At 40.0% G+C, this 12,223-nt stretch overlaps 1 protein-coding gene across 1 annotated transcript in view; it reads right to left on the reverse strand.

Annotated features, from left to right (window-relative positions):
- Positions 1-814: 814 nt before the first annotated feature.
- The window catches only part of RFX6 (regulatory factor X6), a 34,137-nt gene continuing 22,728 nt past the window's right edge, over positions 815-12,223 (reverse strand). The window contains exons 12-19 of the mRNA XM_058802552.1: positions 11,543-11,687; positions 10,192-10,301; positions 6,637-6,754; positions 5,449-5,571; positions 4,004-4,213; positions 2,926-3,435; positions 1,718-1,936; positions 815-981 (exon numbers count right to left, since the gene is read on the reverse strand). Coding sequence (XP_058658535.1) covers positions 815-981; positions 1,718-1,936; positions 2,926-3,435; positions 4,004-4,213; positions 5,449-5,571; positions 6,637-6,754; positions 10,192-10,301; positions 11,543-11,687 — 1,602 coding nt within the window. The remainder of the gene's footprint in view (positions 982-1,717; positions 1,937-2,925; positions 3,436-4,003; positions 4,214-5,448; positions 5,572-6,636; positions 6,755-10,191; positions 10,302-11,542; positions 11,688-12,223) is intronic.

The following is a 12,223-nucleotide window of genomic DNA, read 5'->3' on the forward strand; positions in this document are numbered from 1 at the left end:
TTTTTATGGATTTCCATCAGAAAAAAATTTGGGCTCATACCAGAGGTAATTCTGAAATCTCATGACATTTAGTGGCATAGTTTCATTTCCTTCAGTTATCCAGCTGCAGTAGCAGGCTACTGCAGTTACTCAGCTTATGATATTTGCATATTTTGTTGGTTTTATTATAAGAGGAAAAGAAAAAAAAATTCCATAATATGTTTTATTTATTTCCTGAGGACTTTCACTTACACAAGTAGGCACTAAACATTTGAAATTGACTTTCCAAAGCACAACAGTAAAAAACTTTAGAGTTTGGCTTAGTTTCATTTAAAACAGTAAAAACTGACCTTGTAAACATTTCCATAGGAGGTAGGATACATACATTTGACAATCTGTCAAATATGAGAAAGTAAACAGTTACTCTGTGGTCCTAATAAATAATGAGCAACACAGGCATTAAATAAACATTTTATATATATAAAAAAAGATAAAAGTGAAAGACTAAAATAGCATTTTTAATAAATTAGGAATAGATGTAATAATTTCTTTACAACTTATTCTTGCATGCAAGAATCGCTGTCTCTTTCTGCTTACCCTGAATTTCTGACTGAAAAGCTGTAATGGTGAGAACAATCCTGAGAGATTCATAAGCAGGACTCAATCTAAATATAGTTATTTTCTGTGTGTGGAGGGTTGATAACATTGCTAAAATGGCTTCTTTAACACTGTATGTACTACTTTTATCTTCCACCAACTTGGGAGGGGATTATCATCATAGCCTTAATGTCTGGCATTGGAAAGTAAGCTTAGGGCACAGACATGTCTCTCTCAGTCAGGTTCCTCCAGCAGCTGCTCCCATGAAGACAGTGTTGATTGGTGGTAAAGATGGTACCATATCTCTATTTGGTGGGGCACGGACCTCCAGAGTTTCCTGGGAAGGGAACTGACCAGATGTCCCATACATACACTGCGAGGAAGATGTGGTATGCAAGTTTGAAGCTGTGGGGAAAAAAGGTCACCATCACTGCAAGTTTTCAATTTATTCGATTTAACAGAAATCACAATCCAGTTTCATTTGATGGAAACTCCTATCTACTAGGCACAACATCTGAAGGACAGAAATGTCTGATGTTCTGTGCAGGATTAACAGGTAAGCAGTAGGAAGATGTAATCTTGTGTAGAAATAAAGTGCTCTAGTTCATATCATCCATGCAACCCTTTTTGGAATGTGAGACCAAACTTGGCTGCTATTTGTTTAAAGCATATACTAAAAAAACCCCTTTGGGATTAGATATTTCTGCCTAAAATTCACTGTCAGTGGGAGCTTTGCCTATTACACAGTTGTTGAAGCATAGAATGGAGGACCAGAGCACAGGCAGTATATACTGAGACACCCCTGACCCAGGATTCAATTGATCTGTTTGACAGTGAGCATCTCCAAGAGACCCTAGAAAAGCCCAGTCTATTTTTAGTTTACTAAACAATCAGAAAGCGTTTCCTAATACAAGTTTTTGTGCAACCCAGGCCAATCATTCCACTGCTCCTGGACAATGGATTATAAACCTCAAAGCAAATTTATTAAACTCAGTTTTAAGGAAAACACATCCTAAGTACCAAGCTGCTTCATCTCTATGTTGCATTTCATATATTGTGTATGTGAGCTGCAATTAAACACTCAGCATTTGATAGGATACTGAAAGTTCACAGCTGCTCCTCAGTTGTTGGCTGTACTTACGCATGGGGGTCCGGCAGGCAATAGAAGGTGAGGACTCTGAGTAGTAGGAGCCTGTTTGTTTTCTTCTGCTGTCATCCAAGATATTCAGTGGATCATGTACATCACTGTAGGATGGCAGAGGCCGAATGCTGCTGACACTGCTGATTACAGAAACGTGTTGGTCCACCATTGTTCCAAGTCTGTGAGATTCTGAATAGTTTATGCTGTTTCCATAATATCCTAATTGAAGATTAAAAAAAAAAGAAAATGAATGAAACTAATGGGTAATGTATGAGCCTGTGATAACCTTGGAAAAACAGTACTTGTTACTGGATGAAGCTCTTCACAATAAGATTATTTATATACACACATATATGCATATATACAGATATATACACACACAGCTCAGGAAAATAAGCAGCATATGTAAAGATGACCCAAAAGAGAGGTGGTAACAAGGAAACCAAAATATTATAAGGGTTCAGTCATGCCTTCAGTTTCTTTCCTTCTAAGTTCAGAATCTAACATAGTCTGCAATCTTTGGCTTTAAGAGACACCACGGGGAGTCATAAGCACAGTTCAGTGCTTCCTTCTGAAGCTTACGATGAAGGAAAGCATACATGGAAAGAAAATCTGCAGGGTAATATGTACTCCCTGCATAGACAAATCCATATGAAAGTGACATTTCCACTGTGCCTTTCCTCCAGAAGAGGGAGGTGTTTTGCCGACTATACCTCTGAAGGAGTAATTTTACATTTGAAGTATGAGAAATGAGAGGGACAAAGTCCCAAACTATTGCTAGTGCACATTTTTATACTTCTTTCCACCCTGCAACTCAAATGATCCATTATGCTGATCCCTGAGGTAAGCTATCTTGCGTCTGCTCTGTTTCACAGCAAATGTTTTGGGGGCTTTTCAAGGGATTGTTAAACAATAAGATCATCCTGGTTTTGCTTCCTTTGTGCAAGATTTGGTGATGATACCAAAGGAAGATTGCATAGGGCAGTAGATGCATTTGAGGTCAACTGAGGATTCACCAGAGGAAAATAAACCCTTAAGTAGCTTATTAAGATGCTTTACAATCTCTGTGTGTTATCAGAGAAGTGGAAAACAGGAATGTAAAAATAAAAGCCAAAATACATCTTCCACAGAAAAAAAAGGCAGAGAAAAAGTGTTTTACTCCAGCAATGAAAGAGAAACAAAAGGAAAAAGAAAATATGTATTAATACCATTGGAAGCGTTAGCAGGATAATCTGCTCCTGGACATGTAGACACTGAGTTGTTCAAGAAATTGAAACTCCCGCTATTCAGAAACTGCATATTGTGTGTGTCCTGAGACATGTTGGAGGGACCATAGCTGGAAGGGGATCTGGCATTGTAGGGAGACACAGCACAACTGTTGCTGAAGTAGTCTCTGGAGAACTGCTGTTCACTCAAGGCATTGAATCGGCTGGGCTCTGCTCTGTGGTCATAAACTCCTGAAGTGGAATGGGCCTGTGTCCTGAACATAGCCTGGTAATTGGAATTGTTTCCATAGTAATTCTGATTGGTCTGTGACAGAGTCTGATAAAGGGGTTCTGAGTAGGAAGAGCACTGTGAATGTGTCGATAGCATGGGGCCTACACTGGGAGGTCTCACAGCCATTGGCCCCTGGTTGATCACACTTCCTCGGCTGGCCATGGCTGGTGAAATGGGGGGAGTCATGAGGTGACCAGCGCTCTGAGACAGCTCCATTTGATCTGGAATAAATAAACATTAACTGTGATTAGTGTCCATTCCTCAGTACTGCTGTTAAAACACAAACCATCTAATGAAGTGCAGATTATAATTTGAAACCTTTACAGAAAATATGCACTGCCCCTCACCTATATAATTCATAACTTTTATTTCATGGCTTCAGGATATAAAACTTCTCCCTTTCATTCTCCAGCTTCGAGATCAGCTGGAGAATATATGTATAATATATGTATAATGAAGGTATAATTTATACATTCAGTGGGAATTCCCAACATTATGTGCTCCTTATGTGCTCCAGGTTTACTGCTCATTCTCTATTCACAAGAACCTCACCAAGCCAAGAGTTCTAAGATAGTTTTACCATTTTTCCAAGAGGAACTATTACTGGCAGGGTAATTACAGTTGCTGACTTCTGTAAATCACCATACAAGGTCAGTTCATGAAATGCTGTTTACTGGAGGTTTTCATAAATGCATGTGGTCACTGTTCCTCCTACAGCAACATGTTATCACTAACTGATAGACTAACAATCAAATTAGGGAAGGAGAAGCTGGAAGAGTTGATACACACCTGTCAGCTGCATACTCTCCCCATCTCCTGTGGTGAAGGGGTTGAGGCCAGAAGGTGCACTGCTGGGCTGGCCAGCTGACAAGGACACGTAGGTTTGCTCTCCTAGGCACTCGTTTTTGACTGAGGTGTCACTGGGCAGAGGAGTGGCTTTGTTGCGATTTGCTAGGAAGCAGGAGCTTGGTGATGCAGTGAAGGTGGCTTTGCTTGCATCTGGAAGGGTAAATGAAAACCCTCGTTGGTTGTTACATATCCTCACTCCACACAAGTTCTGTTTGTATCATTTTCCCTGACCACAGATCTACATCACACAGTTTCAGCTCCTTACTGAAGCCATCATATTGAAAGTATGAATCAGATTTACTCCCTTGAAGTAAATGTTAACAACGAGGTCAAATAAAATGCATTAGGAGTGAATCAGGACGGACATTTCATCCTGAAGAACTAACAATGGCAACTTTAGAATGCCTGAACTCTCTTTTCATATTGATATCTAGAGAAAAGCAATTGTTATACTCAAGAGTTCTTCAGCTTTTTGCAGACTATTGATAAAGTCAGTTTTACTGTTCTTCAGAGGAAACCATGATTCTACCTTATGGTTTCAAGTACTTCACCTAAACACAGAAGGATAAGGCAACTGTCACACAGGCCAAGTTTTTCTTCTGGAGGCTGAATTGAAAGAAGTACAGCACTTACTGTCAGACAAATTCCATGCATGTTTGCTGTAGCAAAGTGCAGATTTAGAGTAGCAACAACCAAAAAGTTAAGGATTGACTGCCAGTGCTAATGCCAATAAAAAACAATTCTGCAAGTTTCTGAAGTTTCAATGGATTTTTAATGATTAACTTGGACCGAAACTTGATTCAAATCAATCATCATTCTTTTTATAGCAAAGGACCTGGAACATATAATTTCAAACTGCCTAACTTTGAAGAAGCCTGGTAGATGGAAAATGTTAAGTATACTGTTTTCAAATAATTTTATTTCTCTTCCATGTAGTAATACTTCAATTACATGGTAAATAAGGCTTCAAACTTGTGTTTCAACGTTGAAAGGATATTTGCACTCTGGTAACATTTAATAGATCCCTGGTTCAAGTTGTAATTACATATTTAAGCTTTGGGGAAAAACTGAACTAGGAATTCCTGTCCTTTCTGCTACTTATCCTTCTTTTCACACTTCAGTTCATGGTCCTTTGGATGTAAGTCTTCGCTGTATCCAAGATAACTTCAGTGATCATTAGTATTGACATTCCAATTGAAAGTGAATTGTGGTAGGAAGGTGGGAATGAATTGCTGAGTGAATGATCACAAAATTTTCAGGTGAATTTGACAATGTTGCACATAACCACACCTTCAGGAGAACACAGTAAACTTGCTTCTGCTTAAACAAATACATCAGTTTCTAAACATACCGGAGTACATGCAGAAGAAGCAAGCTCTAGTTACCTAAATTCTTCATGTATTTGTCCAGTAGATTCTGGAGCTCTTGTTCTTTGTCATTATTGAACTGTGTCTCCATGGCAAGCAGGATGTACTCATCTAGTAACATGCGGATCAAATGAAAAGAACCTTTTGGAGGAGAAAGAGAGAGAGTAGCTGAGTTATCTTTGTGACCATCTCTCACCACTCCACAAGAAGCCAGTGAAACAAACAAATAATTGTGGACTTTAAATGACCTGGCAAGACCAACAAGGAATAGTGCCTAACTTCTAGCTCTAATCTCTCTTTGCACTGGCCCACCTAGCTCAATTGTTTACTGTCCTGTAGGCTATTTGACCACTAATTACATCAAAGAAAAATACTGATGAAAGTGAGACATGCTTTATACTTGAAGAGAGCACACAGTGGAACTAGATAAGGCTGAAGTCTGCTAGAATGCCTCTGCTCTATTTCTGTTTGCCTTGTGTTAAATAACCAGACAATAACTGGTAAAGTCTTTGACCTTATTTCAAGGATATATCACATTTAAAAAATGTATGTGGCCATCCAGTAATTTCAAATCCTCTCTGAATTTTAGATAACAATGTACCTATGACTAAACATACTAGAGTTTGTTTCACTTGCTCTGCCATCTTCTCTCTTATATAAGGTTCTTTCTGAGTGTTTCCAAAAATTCCTAAAGATGCATGTGTGACCCTTAATTTTTAAAAGCCACAAATTCTTAAATCGATCATCTGGTGATTCCAGATTAAGTGTGTGGTGACTTTCCAAATTTCTTTCACTTTTATTAAAACATATCATGCACAAGAACTTACATACAACAGAATTTTTTTTTACCAAACTGATCTGCAGGTGAAAACAATAATTTAAATCTTTTGTCTCTTATACTGAGATACGCAGTCATTGCCATATTAAAACAAAGCTTCTAGCACTTAATTATCAAAGCAGTATCAAAACAGCAAGTCAAAAGAAAAGTACCATTTATAAACAACCTCATGACACAGGTTACCAGCAAAAAATATTGCTAGCATTACTGTGAAATATTAGTTTGAAAAATACATCAAACAGTATTTGTGGCTTTGATCAAAGAATTTTTAGATTAGGATGTGTTCCTCAGAATAGGAAACAGTGGAAAGCTGGTAAGTGCTTAAAATATATGTACAAAATATGAGTGTTTTTATAAAGCTCAGGTACCAAAACTTGATGCATTGTTTAGAGTTAGGTTATGCATGACTCGAGCACCGAAAAAGCTCCATTTCAGAAGGAAGTCCTGAGCTCTCTTCTTGAGAGACCTCCCATTTTGCTTGCTTGCCTGAAAGAAAACAGTAAAATACTGTTAGGTATGCTCACTGGCTTTCTGCCAAGAGGAGAGAAGAATTGAACATTCTCAAGGACTCCTTAACTCAGGGTGATGTGGCAGAGTGAATCAAGCTGCCGGATTCAAACTCTGTCCCTGCTCTGTGACCTAACTTGGTAAAACAGCAGCCTTCTCTCCTTCCAGGGCAATCACAGAGTGGTGCCTGTCAATGTCAGATGAAGCAAACTGCTTACTGCTTGGGCCCTGATGGGACATAAATTACTCCATAGTCTAGTACTAAAGGTGCCAAGTTGTTCTGTAACTACACAGGGAGGGAGGGAGGGAGAGGAAGTGTCGGAAGGAAGGAAGTGTCGGAAGGAAGTGTCGGAAGGAAGGAAGGAAGTGTCGGAAGGAAGGAAGGAAGTGTCGGAAGGAAGTGTCGGAAGGAAGTGTCGGAAGGAAGTGTCGGAAGGAAGGAAGGAAGTGTCGGAAGGAAGTGTCGGAAGGAAGGAAGGAAGTGTCGGAAGGAAGGAAGGAAGTGTCGGAAGGAAGTGTCGGAAGGAAGGAAGGAAGTGTTGGAAGGAAGTGGCGGAAGGAAGTGGCGGAAGGAAGGAAGGAAGTGTCGGAAGGAAGTGTCGGAAGGAAGGAAGGAAGTGTCGGAAGGAAGTGTCGGAAGGAAGTGTCGGAAGGAAGGAAGGAAGTGTCGGAAGGAAGTGGCGGAAGGAAGTGGCGGAAGGAAGGAAGGAAGTGGCGGAAGGAAGGAAGTGTCGGAAGGAAGGAAGTGGCGGAAGGAAGTGGCAGAAGGAAGTGTCGGAAGGAAGTGTCGGAAGGAAGTGGCGGAAGGAAGTGTCGGAAGGAAGGAAGGAAGTGTCGGAAGGAAGGAAGTGTCGGAAGGAAGTGTCGGAAGGAAGTGTCGGAAGGAAGGAAGTGTCGGAAGGAAGTGTCGGAAGGAAGGAAGGAAGTGTCAGAAGGAAGGAAGTGTCGGAAGGAAGGAAGGAAGGAAGGAAGGAAGGAAGGAAGGAAGGAAGGAAGTGTCGGAAGGAAGTGTCAGAAGGAAGTGTCGGAAGGAAGGAAGGAAGTGTCGGAAGGAAGTGTCGGAAGGAAGTGTCGGAAGGAAGTGTCGGAAGGAAGTGTCGGAAGGAAGGAAGGAAGTGTCGGAAGGAAGTGTCGGAAGGAAGGAAGGAAGTGTCGGAAGGAAGGAAGGAAGTGTCGGAAGGAAGTGTCGGAAGGAAGGAAGGAAGTGTCGGAAGGAAGTGGCGGAAGGAAGTGGCGGAAGGAAGTGGCGGAAGGAAGGAAGGAAGTGGCAGAAGGAAGGAAGTGTCGGAAGGAAGGAAGTGGCGGAAGGAAGTGGCAGAAGGAAGTGTCAGAAGGAAGTGTCGGAAGGAAGTGTCGGAAGGAAGGAAGGAAGTGTCGGAAGGAAGGAAGTGTCGGAAGGAAGTGTCGGAAGGAAGTGTCGGAAGGAAGGAAGTGTCGGAAGGAAGTGTCGGAAGGAAGGAAGGAAGTGTCGGAAGGAAGGAAGTGTCGGAAGGAAGGAAGTGTCGGAAGGAAGGAAGGAAGGAAGGAAGTGTCGGAAGGAAGGAAGGAAGGAAGGAAGGAAGGAAGGAAGGAAGGAAGGAAGGAAGGAAGGAAGGAAGGAAGGAAGGAAGGAAGGAAGGAAGGAAGTGTCGGAAGGAAGTGTCAGAAGGAAGTGTCGGAAGGAAGGAAGTGTCGGAAGGAAGTGTCGGAAGGAAGTGTCGGAAGGAAGGAAGGAAGGAAGGAAGGAAGGAAGGAAGGAAGGAAGGAAGGAAGGAAGGAAGGAAGGAAGGAAGGAAGGAAGGAAGGTTGGTTCCACCCTCTAGCACTGCTATTCCATAAAAAAAGGGAATGGAAATTAGTCTTTGTACTTTAATTTAATCTGTGTAATACTGGTCAGAATTTCTCTTACAGAATGGTATGATACCATCATGATGATCAAAGTGGTGCTTTTAATACTGCTTGTTTCATACAGTCACTTTGCTCTGACAGTGATTTGTTCATGTGGCAACATGAATGCCCTGTTACTTTCTCAAACAGCAAGCAGAAAGAAGCTGTTGTGTGAGTTTGACAGTAGCCACACTTTAGCATGAACAGAAGGCAAACAGCAGTGGAAGGATTATGTTTTCTGTAAATTATTAGCTTCTGCTCAAGTTGACCTAGCTTCATATCAAAACTTGTTGGTACTTCTTCCCTTAAGTACATGAAAACAATGCTAGGAAGCATGCCCATTACCTTTAATAATATGGTATCACATAGTAGATGCTGAATGGAAAATTGCTTCACCTTTTCTGCCTGATTTGTTTATCAGAAATTGTATTCTACATTGTGGAATGAAATTTAGACTCCAGTCTAAAATTAATTGAGATTACTCAGCTTCAATGGGATTTTTTTTGCCTAGGGAGATTTCTCTGTGTGTGAAGACTTTGGCTCTGCTGCCCTGAGTAATCCAAAGCTCCTCACTGTGCTGCTCAAGTGTCAGCAATTGTTAGGAAACTCAGAGTACTGTAAAAAGAAAGAAATTATCACTGCCTCCCCTGAAATCTGGGAAAACAGGCAAAGAAAGGAAAAAGGGCATGCCTATGGTTTTCCTATAAGTGGCAGTCTCTCTTCTGCCAGCCAGTTGATGCTAACTGCACTGTCTCATCCTTTTGCACCCATCCATATCAAGATCCTACCTTAAACAATGAATGAGTGATTGCATTTTCTGTTTAAAAAAGTCTGATGAGAAGACCAGTGTTCAGCTATTAGCCAACAATATGTAACGTTATATTCTACTAGATTACAGTAATTAGAGTCACAAATTGGGTAAATATATTTTACTTAGCTGTAAGAAAAAATCCTTTCTCTTGTTCTGAGCTTCAGTTTATTTATCCCTACATAACTACATGCATATAAAATACTTGTGGTGAAAATGCATCTTGGTAATTGGAGATGGGAAGGGGAATCCCATCAAAACCATCAATTACTGAGTTAAGCACCTTACAAAGCTACAAAACTGTATCTTCCATCCTGAAATGTAGAAATCCTTCAGGAGGCTAGCAGTAACTTATACCACACACAGTACCACCCAAATGCCATGGGAGAGAGAATTGCTTCTCTAAGGAACAACTTTTGCTCACCTTACTCAGAGCAATCCCCCTGCGATTCTGCAGGCACACATAAGGTCACAGGATTTCTGTCACATACAGTTTGTGAAAGTGCTGACTTTAGTGTCTTAGCTACAATGCCTCCTAGTTTGTCACACATGTAACACTGCTCAGCATGATTAATTTGGACTAATATCACAGGAACCTCTGACACCAAATTACAAACTTCCCTGTCACAGTAAAGGAGATAGGAGAAAAGATGAAAAATCCTTGTGGAAAGTCAGTGGGACTGCATAAGGAGTTAGGGGAGTAGGATTTGGTCTGGAGTCAGGCAGAACATTTGAAAGGTACCTTGATAACCCTTTGCTCAACCACAGTATCCAACCATTCAATAAATGATTCCACAGTGGCATTCTTCTTTAGGAGGTCCTTCAGTTCTTGGAACACTGTAATAGAGTCATCTACCATGTAAAAAGGAGAACATATCATTGCACTCTATTCTGAACATGAGAAAAAGCCACTCACCAGCCATATGACAATATTGTAGCATGGAAAGGAAAATCAAAGAATTAGAGCAGTGAAGAGATAAGTAAAGTAATTCCCCAGCAAAGCAAGCACACACACATCCACCACACACATGCATTTTAATTACTTAAGCATTACAATGACACAGGTTGTAAGACAATAAAGTTTCATAAGAAAATAAAAGCAAAAAAAGATTATTGTATTTTCCATTCCTTCGAGGATTCAATCTTGCAAACCTTTCTAGTACTACATTTGTTAATAAAGTTTTCTCTGCAATATTACAGATCTGCAGTTTCCTTCATATTTTACAAGTTTCTCACTGTAGGATATAAATTTATTTTCCTCAATTCCCATTTTCACAAAAGTGCGTGAAGGACCAGCTATTTCTCTTATTTTCTTTTTTAACCAATGTGAAAGAAGACAAAGAGTAAAATATAAAAATAACTACACAAAACTTGGTAAAGGGGCAACTCAAATGAAAATGTGAATAGGATTGTGAATTATTAAAGAGAACAAACTTTCATAATCAAAGTAATAATAGTTACAGGACAACACATTGCTATTCCTTTCAGCTCTTGAAACTCTGATCAACATGACTCATATGACAAAGTTCTCTTTTTAACAGAGAAAATTACTATATTTATTTTTCAAAAATGTATATGAAAATTAATTACCTCAGAATTTATGCTTCTCTCTATAATGTGTATGAAAATAGCTGCTACACTAAATAGAAGATTACATATATTTTTAAAGTTCAACTTTCAGAAGAAAATATGATTAATTTTAAAAAATTAACTAGCTCAATTATTCATTATGCTAGGCCATAATGAAATGGAATTTCAGACAAAACTTTCAAGAACTGATTTGTTCAATATTCCCACATAGGATAGGGCCAAGTTTCAAAAGAGGTTTGCAACTGACATGTAAATGAATTTTTCAGCAACCATTTAGAGTCATCTAGCTGTGACTTGAAAACTTTCCAGCACAAGCTTCTGTTCTTGTAGGACATGTCAGGGCAATCAATTGGTTTTCTTAACCTACTGTTAAGTTTATGGTGAACTAGATTAGAGAAAGCAGAGTCTATGAGTGCCCTGTCTCAGTCAGTCCAAGTAGACTGGTGTGGCATGGAATGAAAGAATTTACTTTTAATGGTAAAAATATATCACCATAGACTTACATTCACTGTAAACTTCCCCATCAGAGTCTGTGCTCCCTGACACTGCAAGGAGGGCCTGAGAACCAATACTATTCAAATCAACTTTTTCAATATCCGACACCATGGAATTCACCACGTGCTGATCAAAAAGAGCTGGCCGAGCAATCTGCAAGAGAAAGCAAGGTAAAATGCTGAGACCTTGTTGTGGTTCTGCCCCAGCTGGCAGCTAGGCACCACACAGCCACTCACTCACTCACTCACTCACTCACTCACTCACTCACTCACTCCCTAACCTGCCAAGGGATGGGGAAGAGAATTAAAGAATAAAAGTAAGAAAATTTGTTGGTTATGTTAAAAACAGTTTGATATTCTTAAAAAGCAATCATGAAAATAACAACAATAATAATTTAAAAGTTTAAAAGAAACACCAAAGAATAACAATTAAAACAATTTCTCACCACCAACTGACCAATGCCCAGTCAGGTCCCTGAGTAGAGGTTCCCTGCCAAACTTCCCCCCAGTTTTATTGCTGATTTGTGGTAAGGAATATCCCTGTAATCAGCTGGGGCCAGCTGTCCCAACTGTGTCCCCTGCTAAATTTTTGTGCACCTCCAAATTACTTGCTTACTTGCAACTTACTTGAGGGCAGTGTGGTGTAAGAAGCAGAAAAGACCTTGGCTGCGTGTAAACACTGCTCAGTAG

This window comes from Ammospiza caudacuta, chromosome 3 (assembly GCF_027887145.1).
Source record: "Ammospiza caudacuta isolate bAmmCau1 chromosome 3, bAmmCau1.pri, whole genome shotgun sequence".
Taxonomy (NCBI): domain Eukaryota; kingdom Metazoa; phylum Chordata; class Aves; order Passeriformes; family Passerellidae; genus Ammospiza; species Ammospiza caudacuta.